Below are 15,194 nucleotides of genomic sequence, written 5' to 3' on the forward strand. Positions count from 1 at the left end.
TGTTGACTAGCATGCTTATATGGCATGCCACATAGGATCAGGAGCTCAAATAGAAAGTTTGAGGTCTAGATTGGTTAATTTAATAGTTGAGGGATGAATTTGAACCTAAATCAAAAGCTGATAAATGAAATTGGCTATTTTACCATCAAAAAACTACAATAAAAGGTGCCGCAGGGTACAAACCCACCGCTATAAGCCATCTAGTATGATTTTGTTTTTGAATGATTGAAGAGGATATACACAAAAGGAATCGCGGTTCGGCCGGACCACTCCTGGTCAGACCTTCGTTCTATGCTCGTGAGAGACGGATCATGGTCTCATGGATTCTTGGGAATGGGGGATTGTTATGCAGCTTCACTTACGCGTAAACAAAGATAATGCCTAGCGGAATGCCATCGCTATTAGCCTCTTACTACATCCCGAAAGAAAAGAGAAAGGAAAGAAAAAAGAATGTCACTCTTGCATAATAGTAAGCGCGGAGGCTCTGAAAGACGTAACTTTTATTTACCATGAGCTAATAGCCTCTAGAGCGTTCTTACCATGCATAGAAAGACCACATTGCATGTATGAAAAGGTTTGTTTGATAGCACACGGACATATATTATTTTAAAAATACTAAAAAGTTGTTACCAGAATATAACTAGGTGTGACCGTGTAGCCTGTGTTCTTTCCTAATTTTAATAAGATGGCGTTAACCATAGACTATATATCAAGCCATGTCAACCTAACCATAGCATGAATAAACTACATCCATTTGGAAGATCCATCACCTTTTGAACTAAACATTAAAGAGCTTGAAGCAACAATGGCGTCTCGCAAATGGGGAAACAGAAGCCTCAAGCGCTATAGTAAAACCACCCAAATACCAGCAAACCTCGATAGCGAGTTTGCTCACGAAGTGGTTGGGGATTTTGATGGCCCAGGTCCGGCCCAAATTTAATCAAGTCCTGGCTAGAAACGCGCCCTGCGACATCGACGGGGATCGCGTGAAGAAAATGAATGTCGTGTTGCATAATACTAGCAAGCCCAGAAGACGCGTCGTACGGAATGCTCTAGCTGGCCCATTGTTTTCTTTTTATATTTTCCCTCCACACACAAAATGCTCTAGCTAGGCTCAGTAGTAGCCGCCAGTTCCATAGCTAGGTAGCTAGTGGTGTCGCCGGAATTGATTGCTTGGCTGGCGGCCATGGATGTGGTGGTGCAGCACCAGCAGCAGCGGCTGCTCCCGCTGCCGCCGTTTCACCAGCAAGGTGTGGCTGTAGCGGCGGGTGGTGGTGGTGGCCCGCAGCCGCAGCACTGCAGCAGCACCAGCAGAAGGCCGGCGGCGGCGGGCGCAAGTGCTGCCCGCTGCGGCGGTCGCGGAAGGGGTGCGTGAAGGGGGAGGGCGGGCCGGAGAACCAGCGGTGCCCGTTCCGCGGCGTCCGCTGTGGCAAGTGGGTGGCCGAGATCCGCGAGCCCAACCGCGGCGCGCGCCTCTGGCTCGGCACCTTCGCCACCGCGCGCGCCTACGACGCCGCCGCCAGGGCGCTCTACGGGGACTGCGCCAGGCTCAACCTCATGCCCGCGCTCCCCCAGGCGGAGGCGGCGGCGGCGGCGGCGGCGAACAATAACATGGTGGCCCTCAAGCCGTCCCCGGCGGCGTCTCCGTCCTCCCCTGGACACCACCACCAGTACTACAACTACAAGCAGGAGCCCGTGATGATGGCGGCGGCGATGACGCACTCCGCGCCCTGCTGCTCCGCCGACGACGCCTCGCCCAACTCAAACTGCTCCAACTACTCCAATTCCAGTTCCTCGGCGGCGACGACCCCGACGGCGGCGACGGCGATGCAGCAGATGATGGCGGACGAGCTGGCGGCGGTCAAGGACCTCCACCAGCAACAGGCGGAGGCGGAGGACTTCGAGGACTACGTGACGCGGCTGCCCAAGGCGGAGGACTTCGGCCTCGGGGGCTTCCAGGAGGTGCCCCCCGAGGTGTTCGACGAGGCCGCCGGCGGGGGCATCAGGGACCACCACCGTCGCCTGGCCGTCCTCGGCCATGATGCTCGACTCCGCCCTGCAGGTCGTCCCTCTTTAATTGACTGGACGACGACTCGACTCATCCGCCGATGACGCGCCGCCCTGCGCCAACTGGACTACCTTGCTAGCTAGCTTCATCGATCGCCGGTCGCCGCCGGCGGCCTCCATATATGCCGGCGATCGAGGAGGTAGCTAGCGGGTCGATCGAGGTGTACGTGGCGAAGTGGATCGACGCGCGCGCGAGGACATGATCTATATGTTCTTTCTCTATTCCTACTCTTTGTGTGGGTTTCATTTCGACCGATCGGCTTCAGGTTTGTACAGTATATTGAGTAGTGTATGCATGTGTGGTACAGTATGTATGAGCTACGAGCTATAGCTTGTACTGTGGTGTACACAGCACCTGGCTCGCCGTACGTACGAATACAGTAGTGGTATTGTATCGCCAAAAATACATATGCCTCGCGCGTGCGGGTCTTTATTTGCATATATATATATATATTAAGTTTGTACAGTGCTAATGTATGCGTAATGAGATGTATATATGGTACTCTTGGGCATTTGATCGATTAGCTATGTACCGGCACTGACTGCATACATGCATGCGCATCTCTGGAGACAGATGTGGTCACATTCTCGAGTCCTGGTAGCGCCACGTCATGCGTTCAAACCTTTCTTTGACGCAGCATCTCGGCCAGAGATAATCACGCCTGTCCAACCTGGGTTTCTCGAGAGGTCTCGAAAGTTCTTCGGACCTCACTCCTTAGCTAGATTGTCCTTCGTATCTCGGCCAAAAATAATCACAGCCAAGTGTCCTAGGTTGTCCGTTTGATCTCGCTCAAAAATCATCTCAGCCGTCCAAATATATCTACGCGTTAGGTTTCTCGCTCAAAAATCATCTCAACCATCCAAATATCTTCGCGTTAGGTTTCTTGAAAGTTCTTCGAGACCTTGCTTAGATCATCGTCATCGCCGTCTAGAAAGGCTTGGACCTGCCATCGAAAATTCTTCGAGACGTTGCTTCATCTAGAGAGGATTGGATCTACCATCGAAAGTTCTTCGAAACGTTGCTTAGATCATCGCCGTCTAGAGAGGCTTGGATCTTAGTGTATCGGATCTTGCATAGATCATCATCGTCTAGACACGTTTGGATCCTGGCAGACAATATGCACTTGGTTGTCCCTTGAATCTCGATTAAAATAAACTGCAGCCATCCAAGTGTCCATAAGTTAGGATTTCTCGAAAGTTCTTCGAGATGTCTAGATCATCGCCGCTTAGAGAGACTCGGAAACCTTCGAGATGTTGTTTAGGTAATCGCCGCCAAGAGAGATGTTGATCTTGGCAGACAGCTTCGATCTAACGTGACGTGAGTGGCCCTTGCTACTAAGCCACATGGTGTTGGCCCGCGCCGCAGATGATATGACGTAATCTGGCCTGTGCAGCTAACACCATGTGGTTCGTCTATGCCGCTAATGACGCTCGTTTAGGAAGTCTATACCTTACCATCCAGAGTTTCTCGAAAGTTCTTTATACCTTGCCTACGTTGCCGCCACCAACCACCACCCAGGGGGCTTGAATCTTGACAAACAGACTAAATCCAATGCATCATGATGTGATCTGCACCGCTTAGGCGCTTGCGTGTGAAGTCTAGATCTTGAGGCATCGCTACCAAGGCGCAGGGGTTGAGCGGTGGGTTAGGATATGAATACATAGGTAGTCTATTGCAATGCAAATCACTCCTATGACCCCGTTCAGGTCTCGTTAGATGAATCCATGGTGAGGCAAATCCCGTTGAAGCCTATGAGGTAACTGCTCAAATTAAGCCTCCTCCACCCTGGCAAGCGCCAAATGCAGGCTCCTCCACCGTAGCAACAACCAGTATATAGCAACAACCAATATAGTGGGAATGGTGTCGGATCAGGCAAAAACATAAGTATCACCTGCGAGTAGAGTTATCGTGCACGCTCGCAAGATGTTACCCACTCCAGATCTGTAAGGGTCTACCCGTGCTCATGATGCATAACATGTTGCCGGCATTGGCGCGTTACCACCATCTAGTTGTCGCTCCTTACACCACGCGGCCACATTCAATCTATAATAGCGTGTTCGGTTGTATAATACATAAAATACTATATTTTTCCTCCCTCTTTCTTTTAGGTACTACAAAATATTCTAGAATTGGCAAATTGTAGTAAAGATAGCACGGGTCACACGGGCAAAACCATCTTGGTTGGGTTGAAATTAAAGAAAAGCTATGCCTAATTTGAATTAAAACTCTGTATAAGGTAGGTACGTTGATAATCTTTCAACTTTCCTACGAATTGTCGACGGGTGCTAGGCTGAAATTAAAGGGTTAATACGGCAGGCCCAGCAGAGGAGGCGCACGGCGGCGCTAGGAGTTGTAGCGTGATCTTGACTCGTGGGCTGGCTAGCTCGGGAGCATCATGAATATATCCACCGGCAGACCGGAGTTGACACGTACCACTGCGCATGGAGCGCTGTGCTGATATATCCTCATCCAACTTCAGCTATGCCTGAGCTATAACTAACTATATAGGGTCCTACATATATATGCATGTGCGCACAGCGCACGTGCTGTTAGAAAACACAGCGCGCGCGGGCATGCACGCCGACACGCGCGTACCAACTAACGTTGCTGCTTGGCAGTTGGCACGGCACGCAGCAGCCTCAAGAGGTGCTTGCAGGTGCAGTCCTCGGCGGATAGATTAGATCGAGACCGACTGTGAACCAGGCCATGATCTAGCTGATTTTCGTTCACATCCGTGCGCTGCGGTCAGTATTATTTATGCAAGTTCACATCAACATCCATCAAAGACGATCATCTCTCTCCATATAATTTTCATCATCCATCCATCACTCTATATTCTCTAGATAGCAGAACGAAAGATAGAAAGAAATGCAAGTGCGCGTTGGTACGGTGGTCGTCCAGACGCATGCTGATTATGCCTCGATCGCAAAGAGAGAAATGCACGTTCATTTTTTTTAATTAATTAAAAAACCCATATCATGCCATTTCCTGTGCCAAATTATAACTCGCTAAAATGTAAGTAATTAAACAGTGGTGATGACGTAATAACTCGCTAAAAAATTTTAAGCAAATACATAGCATGTCATTCTTCTTCTTCTTCTTCTTCTTCTTCTTCTTCTTCTTCTTCTTCTTCTTCTTCTTCTTCTTCTTCTTAAAAAAACAATATAATTGGGGACCGCGACCAGCCCTTTTAAACACAGAATGAAATTATTGTAGCTAGATTATATTGATGCACGGTGCAAGATTTCAGTTTTAATTGTGTTGCTTCGGTGTCTGGTTGTGCTCTCGTTTAGTTTAATGCAGGAGCAGTGAGTTATGCTCAGGTGCTGATGCACGATGATATGGCTATTCCTATTGGAGCTAGGTTTCATAAAAATTTCATCCTCATTAATTGATCGAGATGTAATAGGTCAGGAAATTTAATGATATGCATGTCAAGATAATTACCAAGAGAGAAAGTTTCTAAGATTAAGAAATATGATAAAAATTAAAATTGGCATTAGAGGCTATCCAATCTCGTACGTGCATCACAATTAGTTGGTATGGATAGCTTATGAAATCACCAAATGAAATTATGCATCCAAGGTCTTGTTTCATCCATCAGCCCAAATCTTATTATTAGATGATATAGCACTTTTAATTTGGGCTTGGGTGCTGCGCGGTGCTCGTCTGCTGGCATCGACGTCGGCTCCAGCCTCCCGCTGTCGGTGATCTCTCTGACTCCCAAATTTCTATCTTAATGGCCTCAAGTATGCACTTGCTCCGATTTTGCTTCATGTCAGTCTGATGTTTTTAGAGTTTAAGGGTAAACCCCCCCCCCCCCCCCCCATTTTAGCAAGCAAAAGACATGGCGGTCTGATGTTGGGTGGATTTGGTTTTGTTGTCATGTATCAGCATCACCACATAGGCATGAACTAGTGCTAATGCTTAGTGCTTACTCAATTTCCTGGTGTGGCATTCCACTGCATCTCTTAGCTCGGTTTACATTATTTTTGAGCAGTGTTTTTACTTGGGTGTGATTTCATGGTGATCTGCTGGGTGTTAGTAATTTTACCTGCTGTCAAGAAATACTGTTATGTACGTGATCGATATGATCATGAAAAAATCGACAGAACACCATGGAACATGATGACTTGCACTATTCGTACTTAAACTACTAACAATAGAATCTTGACCCTTTAATCCTGCATCAAAATGCTCAAACATGTGGTATTTTTGAACTAGATCTTTTGCTTCTCTTATGGGTTGGAGAGACCAGAGTAGGAGAGTTAGTTGACTGAATATGCAACTGCAATACTTGTAGATGTAATAAGTAGAAAATCCTCTTAATTTAACTAAGTAATAGGAATATTTAAGTGGATCAGAAAAGACAATTTACCTGTACAGTATTTGATGCATGAATCGCTAAAGTTGATCTCTGTCTCTTCTTCACTGAGACAGCAATGGTTCCCTATTTGCTTCTAAAGCCTGCACACAAAAATTCCTATTCAGATCAATTTCTCATTACTACCTTGTGATGGCGTTGTAGGAGGTGCTTCAAAAGATTGTTCTTCAATCTCCACATTACCATCCAATATAACTTGACATAGAGAATAGTTTGGTATCCTATGAGTTTTAGAGATATTGCAAACTTGGTTTGTGTAATGTTGAAAGACTGTAAATCATATGTGCATCAAAAGACATTTATCAAGCATGATTTACGCAATCATAACATAATCAGAAAAGGATTTTTTGCCTATGGGACATTCTCAAAATGTGGTTTTGTGCAGCGCAAAATGCACTTTTCATTTCTGTGTGATGGACACTCTAAATGTAGCGTTTAGCTTCTTGCACACCAGCCACATTAAAAAAGGAATTTGCAGCAACCAAAGTGGGCAGATGCCTTGTAAATGGATGGTTTTTCCCTTGCTATATTTTGTGGTTGACGAGCACTGCTAGCCTTATCGCTTCCTTGCTTTTCTATTCTCGCACGCACGGGCTCCAGGACGGTGGCTCCTGTGCTGCGTCGCCGTTCCGGCTCCTAGGCTGCTGCCGCGCTGTGCCGCCGTTCCTGCCTTGCTGTTGCGCATCTCAAGCAGGTGAGGGAGAAGGTGAGCGGCATCGATTCCCCCGATCTCGGTGTGCTGAGGATCCGATGCCATCGAATCGATCCCCAAATCCTCGTCCTCGAGTTGGGCGGCTACACAATATGGGATCTCCAACGAAAACTTTGAATCTATCATGGGTTCCAGATGGGTAAATTTCGAACCCTTCTTCATGCATATCCTCATTTGATTTCAGGTCTAGGGTTCAAGAAAGAGAAAAATTTAGGATAACATGTTTGGTTCGATTTAGTATGTGATATTAGATTTGTCTTAGTTTCTTTTGCATTTGCCTGCATTAGGATACACCGCAACACAGCCCGTAGGCTTGCCATTCGCATACCAGGCTATGAGGAGCATGGTACACATGTGTACCATGTTTCCTGTGATAAAAATTGGGTTCGCGATAAGGATACAATTTCGTGAATGGATTTCTATGCTGATATAGATGTCAAGATAAAGCGAGCTAGTAACCAAATTCAAAATTTACTGTAGTTTACCTACTTAAGTATTCATTGTAGAATTTTTATTTTTTGTTCTAATTCTTGTTTCTGCTACGTTTACACATACGTAGCAAGTGTCTTAGTGATCTTGAACAGTCCTAGCTAAAATGGAAAAAGAGAAGTCCATTTTTCCTTACACCAACAATATATTTTGTTCGCTTAACTCCGTTAAAAAACTTAACCCTAATTTACTTCCTAAGCTATTTCACTTGTTGCAGTCCATTAATATATTGTACTTTTCAAAAAGCGGTTCTACTCACAAAATTTGATTTTGAAACTCAATTTGTATGTGGAGAAACGATGAAGACAAATCTCATTAATGGGTATCTTAGGATTAGCATAATTAGAACTACCTCACATTTTGCTTTGGTGTTGAAGCAAACAAACCAGCCATGCTAGCTTTAAAATGACCAGGTCAATGAGCTCAACCACTGCACTTTCACCACGTGTTCACACCACAAATTGAGGCAGCATTATTTTGCAATCACGCAGAGTTTTTAATGGCAGCAAGGGTGAATTACATGTTTTGCGTGTAGGCTCCGTGTCGAAACTAAAGTTATGCTAACATGCATGCCACATCTCATGCAACTTCTATAACAAAACATATAAGTTATATTGTCCGAACCACCCTTCTTTTTCCTCATCACCCAGCTGGCAAGTCAGGTCATCGGATAATTCAGGTCTTTGATCCGTGGAACATACACTCACTTCCACGTGTTCTACAAAATTTCTTCTCGAGCTACATATTCATTGGTCCTAGAAATATGTGTTCCCCGTGCTGATAAACTATGATGCAAACAAACACTACTAGTAGGAAAAATCACGTTATTAATCTAAGGGTCTATTTGGGAGGCTTTTTATCTGCTCCAACTTCATGGCAAAGTCGTATTTTTTTCTCAAACTATGACCAAAAAAAATTAGAAGCCAGATAAAGACAACTTTTCTTTTTACTTCGTTGCCTTTGACCTCACCGGTGAATCCATTTTAGGAGAAATCCTTCCAATACACATAACCCCTAAAACTTTACTAACATAGAGTGCAACATTACTAATTAACAATTTGTCTGCACAACAAGCAACTGAAAACCATAAGTTTATGGCAGATATATGTAAGATGCCAACAAGATATATGAGTATTTCGGGGGCACCATTATCGGAATCAGATCCTCTGCAGTCGCTCGTTTCGATGTTACTCGGCAGTCAGCCATCCGAACCGCATGCTGCCGATCCAACCGCGACCCTCGGCAAATGGATTTGGCAAGCCGCGCACGCAGTGGCCCATCTCAGCCCACGAACAAGAGCGCCAGCATCTCCTCGCCGCCACCGTCTTCCGAAATTCCAGTCGAGGGCGGAGGGCCGCATCCACTGCCGCGCCATCGCCGTCCTCGCCGAGAGCCGTGCCGCGTCGTCCTTGCCGTCCCGTCGCCATCCTCGCCGAGAGCGGCGACGCGCCGTCCTCGCCGAACGCCTCTCCGTCCTCGCTGAGCGGCCGTCGTCACCAAGCGGCCATCCCTTGCCGAGCACCGCGCCGTGGCCGTCCCTCGTTGAGCGTCGTGCCGTCTCCGTCCTGGAAGCTGCCGGCCTGCAAGCTTCGAGCTCGACCTCGGCAAGCTTCCTGGAAGCGAATTGGGAGCTTCCTGATTACCCGAAGCAGGAAGTAGGATCATTCCAAGAGGAGCCTGATACCTCTGCTCTGCCTCAATGTCTACGCCAACTGGTGGTGCAGCCGATGAAGGTGAAGAAATAGTAGCACCAAAGCTAGCAAGACTGTGTAACTTGTGATTGTATCCAAAGCAGCAAAATCATGCAAACTGTAAATTGTCTTACAATTGAATAAAAAGTAATGCTGATTGTTGCAGGCTCAGAGATGGACAAAATGCTCTGTTGTTCAGAGATGCGATTCCCTGAACTTTACACTTCAACAACAAAAGCTATTCTCCAAATGCTATTCTCGTAAACAATCTATACTACTAGAAATCAGCAATAACATCATCTGTGATTGCCCCCTGCAAAATAAAAGGTTTGGATGCACAATTGGGAGAATGTATTGATGGCCATGTATGGTATAGAAAAATGGTGTATTAGTTTGAAATATTACCGTCAATATCTGAGAGAAGGTAGTGATGGCCATGTATGGTTCAGACATTTCTTCCATGGGCAAAGAAGTACTATGATGAATATTTTGCACTACTGCAGTGTCTTGTACTGCTGCTTCTTTTTCCTTTTGCTTACCTCCCTTCTTTGCAGTTTCTTGTTCCTTCAAATAAAAGAAATAAAACTGAACATATTGAACACAGTCAAAGAGAATCAAATATATTTTGTGTTATCATGTACCTTTGAACCATTTTCCTTTTTTTTACCTCCCTTCTTACTTCCCTTCTTTGTGGACTTGTGCAGCTTATCAAGCCAAAAAAAAAAATTCGCTTCGAGGTTTTTGTTTGCACCTCCTTTTTCTTTAGGCGTATTGTACTCACCAAATCACTTGGAGGAGTAACATTTGTGGAAGGAGTGATCGGAACCGTTGTATCAGTACATGCATTGATTTCTTCTTCAATTTGCTTGCTAAGGATACCAAGTGTGTTGTTTACTAACAAGGTAGGCCCTATATGTCTGGCAGCTCGAAGTGCCAAATTGAGAAATTTGCGGGTCATATCTTTGTAGCGAAGCATCTCATTTCATCTTGGGTTCTCTATTATATTTCGCCCATAGTTGTCTTGTACTTTCTCACTACGTGCTCCACGTGTCCATCGCTTCAGTACATATTGTGCTGGGAGAGATTTGATATTCATCAGATCAAGGACTTTTAAAGCATGGCTACAGAATATTCCAGTTCTACTGAACATGCCACAGCTGCATGTACTAGTTTGCTCTAAAGAATCACCAAAAACTTTGTACTCCTCAAAGGTACAATTTTCATCAAGACTGCCAATTGCCACAAGATAGCAATTGTTGCCTTCCAATGCTGTGGTGCATGCTACCATGGACCTTTCATATTCACCTTGAAAAGCTTCGAATATAATTGGTGTGTTAAGCTTGCTAGCTTGGATTAGCATAGGTGTCCTCATTTTGATTCTGGGTATTTTCTTCCTTGATTCAAATTCAGCATCTAGCTCATTTTTTCTCTTATCTTCCACCACCCTTTCAAAGTGCTTAAGAAATCGAATGATATCAAAATCAGATTTGAAATGCCTCTTCAGCTCACTATTTAGACTCTCACTCAATTGTGAACTTCTCATACCTAATGCGAACACATCCTTCACATAACATTCAGACCATTTTTCTTTCACCTTGTACATACTATCCAACCAACTTTGTTTGCTCGCCTTTGCCTTTATGGTATTAAATACTTGTTCAAATGTTTCCTCATCTTCGTACTCAAACATACATGCACTAAAATCTGCGAGAATACTTGGTTCTTTCTCATTGTCTTCGGCTGTCTGTTTGGGAGAAGTACTGGATTCTTCATCGTCGACTTCATCTAGATGTTTGACAGCATTCTGCATAATATGGAAAGTGCACAAAACATGCCATGCTTCTAAAAATACTTCCTTAACTGCTTTTCCTATTGCAGAATTTTGATCGGTATAGATTGTTTTAGGTTGCTTGCCATTATGTGCTTTTAGGAAGGTCTCAAATAACCACTTGAAGGACTCAAATATCTCATCGTACATGAGGACAGCACCAAAAACCATTGTTTCCCTAAACTGATTGGACCCAACAAATACACCAAAAGGTCTACTTTCCTTGTTTGTTCCAAAAGTAATGTCAAAATTGACAACATCACCAAAATATGCATAGTTAGTGAGAATTTTAGCATCAACCCAAAATATATTTGCTATTTGTTCCTCCCGATCCATCTGCAATGCATATTGGAATGATGGGTTCTCAGCAATTTTGTCTTGAAAATACATGAGCATGCTTCCTGCTTGACCATATGCCATCTCTCGTTGGCGCTTGCCCCGTAAATCATTCTTGTGGTCACGGAGAGTGTAACTGAGATTAAGTGAGCCACCAACTTGGATACTGGCCAACTCATGTGCTGCTTTGGGTCCAATTCCCGCATCGTCGGCTATCTCAATTTCAAAACCTTGTAACTCTAAAATTTTCCTTTGAGACACCATCAAGTGCGAGATTTCTAGCAACTGAAGGATGTGATTGTGTTCCAAAACTAGATCAGCCACTTTATAATTCCCCTCCTCTCGATCTAGTATAACACCCATGCGAACTTGACAATCGGTTCTAGTTTCAGCTCTTGGACACTTTGTTAGATGATCCATTTTATCTTCCTTTCTATGACCCTCATTTGCACAAACATATCTGCAGGACCTAACCTTCCCATCTGATTTTCTTTTGTTTGTGTACCTTTTTCTAACCTCAAACCCAATTTTACCTCCATAGCTAATCCAAAACATCCAAGCCTCATCAATAGTATTGAACTCCATGCCAACTTCAGGTAACAAACTAGGCAGCACACCCACTGTACAGGAAAAAAATGATTTTGTGGTCATTCAACAAGTAAAATATATCTGATCACATAGTGAAAAATTAACAACTATGGCCTTACAGACCTATTTTCTTCCATCTCAAATATGCAGATTTTACTTTGCTCAAGACACGTTCAGATTAGCCCACCTGTGCCCGGAGTGCTGAAAATTATCATTTGCAGTAAAGCACGTTCAGAAACTAGAGACGGTATTATTACACTCTGAATATACTGAGGACATCTATCGATCCATGTATGTATGTTTCTGTCGTCTCGGGAGAGCAGAGTAGAATCATACAATAAATTCATACCTGGTCCTCTGCTTGGAGCTGTTTCAGGGGGCAGCACTCCGGCACTCAGGGCTCCGTGGCGGCCGGCAACGGCAAGCCGCCTCCGGGCACGTGAATCGCCTGGCTCTGCTGCTGCACGGCACGGGCACAGGCCAAGACGATCACCGCCGCCCACGGCTTGTCCTCGCGCCAAAACGCACGCCGCGGTGCCGCGAAACACGCAGATCGCTGCTGCCCACGGCTCATCCTTGCGCCAAAATGCGCGCGCTGCCGCGAAACGATGCAGCTTTCGCGGTAAAAAAAAAAAAAAGAGTCCGCCGCCCACGCTGCTACTCTTGTTCGTGGGCTGAGATGGGCCACTGCGTGCGCGGCCTGCCAAATCCATTTGCCGAGGGTCGCGGTTGGATCAGCAGCGTGCGGTTCGGATGGCTGGCTGCCGAGCAACGTCAAAACGAGCGACTCCAGAGGATCTGGTTCCTCTAGGCCTAGAGGGATTCCATAAGGGGCAGAACGGTCTTTCGCAATGTGATGGAGCTGAGTGGTAGAGACGTATCCGTTTGATGGGGAAGGAATAAAAGAATGACATGATGCTGAAATGCGAAGAGGAGGCAATGACGAGGGAGTGATGAGATGGCCCAAGGAACAAGGGGAGATGCTTCAGATCGATTGAGGCCGCTGTGGCTCGCGAGTGATGTGTAAACATAACATAGGTTTCAGCCTACTAGCTAGACAAAAAGAAAGTTAGCTGCATTCACTCCACATAGGTTTTAAAAATGACCAGCATGCAATTTTGCTGAACTACCACGCCAACATAGGTCTCAAAGCATTTTTAAAGGCGATCTAGGACATGCGCGTACGTAGGTTCCGTGTCCCGGCACTTCTTGTGACGTTCGAAACCAAACAAATGAGCAGATGTAACTTACTGCAACTTGCCTAATGACTAACACAACAAAAGCTAAGAACAAGTTACGCTAATATAGGCCAACTTGCTTATTAATCAACAAAGCAAAGGCGTGTTAAGAAGATTGACGAGACTTTGGCAATGCCATCGCAACCACGCATGCCACGGACTGATTCAAACTCTGCGTGCCGCACGTGTGGGAGTGGAGATATATCACGCGCAAAAGGCGCGTTGCATCTTTGAATCTCACCACTACAGCAGGATCGAGATGCTATAATTAGCACGAAGGAGGAGGCCTGAGGGAGGTGGGGAATCGAAGCAATCGATCGCCTCTTTGAGCTCGTCGATCTCTCTCGCTCCTCCTTCCTAAGCGATTTGAACACGACGCGCAAGAAGTGCTTTGCATTCATGGATCCCACGCAGCGGCACGAGGACCAGAGTCCTGGCGCTCCGGCTCCGGCTCCGGCCATGGCTGCAGGGGCGGCGCGCAGGGAGCGGCCGCGGAAGGAGGCGGCGCTCAACTGCCCGCGCTGCAACTCGACCAACACCAAGTTCTGCTACTACAACAACTACAGCCTGCGGATGCCGCGCTACTTCTGCAAGACCTGCCGCCGCTACTGGACCGAGGGCGGCTCGCTCCGGAACGTCCCCGTGGGCGGCGGCTCAAGGAGAAGGAACCGCGCGTCGTCCTCTGCCGTGTCGGCGGCGGCGACCGAAGCAGTCACCCCCTCCGCCTCCGGCACGATTCCCGTGGAGCTGGCTGCCAAGAACCCCAGGCTGGTGCACGAGGGAGCGCGCGACCTCAAGCTGGCGTTCCCGCACCACGGCGGCCGCGGCCTGCTGCAGCCGCCGGAGTTCGCGGCGTTCCCGAGCTTGGAGACCAGCGGCGCGACCGTGGCGGGCGGCAACGGCGCCGCGAGAAGCGGCGTGGGCGTGCTCTCGGCGATGGACTTGCTCAGGAGCGCCGGCTGCTATGTCGACGCGCAGCTAGGGATGCCCGCCGAGCACGTGGCCGCGGGGTTCGGGCTGGGCGAGTTTCGCTTTCGCATGCCCGCGCCGCCGCCGGTCACGCACGTGCACGGCACGCGAGGTGTGCAGGAGAGCGCGGGTAGCAGCCTGCTCTTCCCCTTCGAGGACTTGAAGCTGGCGGCGAGCGCGGGTGAGGACGCAACCGCCGGGGCTGATCAAGGAGATGACGGCGGCGTGGTGACCGCTGGCCATGAGACCACGGGGTTCTGGAGCAATAGCATGATCGGGAACGGCAGCAGCAATGGTGGCGCCAGCCCTTGGTAAAGGCGGCGCGGTCCGTTATCTTTCTGATGTACTCTGAAGTCTGAATTGGTTCAGTAAAGAGGACAGCATGCTTCCAGTTGATCTTCTACATAAACTTGAAATATAAATTCTTGAAACATATGTAGCCTACTGGAGGTGATGTATAAGCAAAGGTACAATTTATAACACAATTCCTGAACAACGTCGCCAAGCTCCAGATCTTTCAGTAGCGGTTGGTCCCTGCCCAATGGCAAATTTATTAACACACAATCCAGTATTAGTAGCTGCTACAAAAATGCACACTAGACAAAACGCTTCTAGTCAATTAGTTCAAGATTGCAGCGCAACTTCTTTGCTGCGTGTTTCCGAAAATGAGTACTAATCTGTCCAAGCAGACACACTTGTATTCTATCTGAATATAACTCTTCTATGTCTGCTCTTGTGAGACTAGCTAGTGGTTTAACTGATGAAACATTATCACTAGGTGGAGGTAAATAAGAGGAGGATTAGTTTTCCGTGGTTACCTTGCCAAGATATCCTTGCAGCGCTCGCTGACGGCAAGAATGTACCCGAAGAATGCTGCCATGGCCATCATCT

The 15,194-nt window shown here is 46.8% G+C and overlaps 1 protein-coding gene across 1 annotated transcript; it reads left to right on the forward strand.

Annotated features, from left to right (window-relative positions):
• The first annotated feature begins 13,556 nt into the window (after nt 1-13,556).
• On the forward strand, nt 13,557-14,702 carry LOC112902762 (dof zinc finger protein 2-like). The gene has a single exon (XM_025971931.1). It carries the CDS (start codon nt 13,734-13,736, stop codon nt 14,616-14,618), a length of 885 nt encoding a protein of 294 aa, XP_025827716.1. The 5' UTR covers nt 13,557-13,733; the 3' UTR covers nt 14,619-14,702.
• Nucleotides 14,703-15,194: the final 492 nt, after the last annotated feature.

Source organism: Panicum hallii, chromosome 8 (genome assembly GCF_002211085.1).
Source record: "Panicum hallii strain FIL2 chromosome 8, PHallii_v3.1, whole genome shotgun sequence".
Classification (NCBI taxonomy): Eukaryota; Viridiplantae; Streptophyta; class Magnoliopsida; order Poales; family Poaceae; genus Panicum; species Panicum hallii.

Coding starts and splice junctions, on each gene's coding strand:
- LOC112902762 (XM_025971931.1), top strand. CDS start 13,734: ATGGATCCCACGCAGCGGCACGAGGACCAGAGTCCTGGCGCTCCGGCT.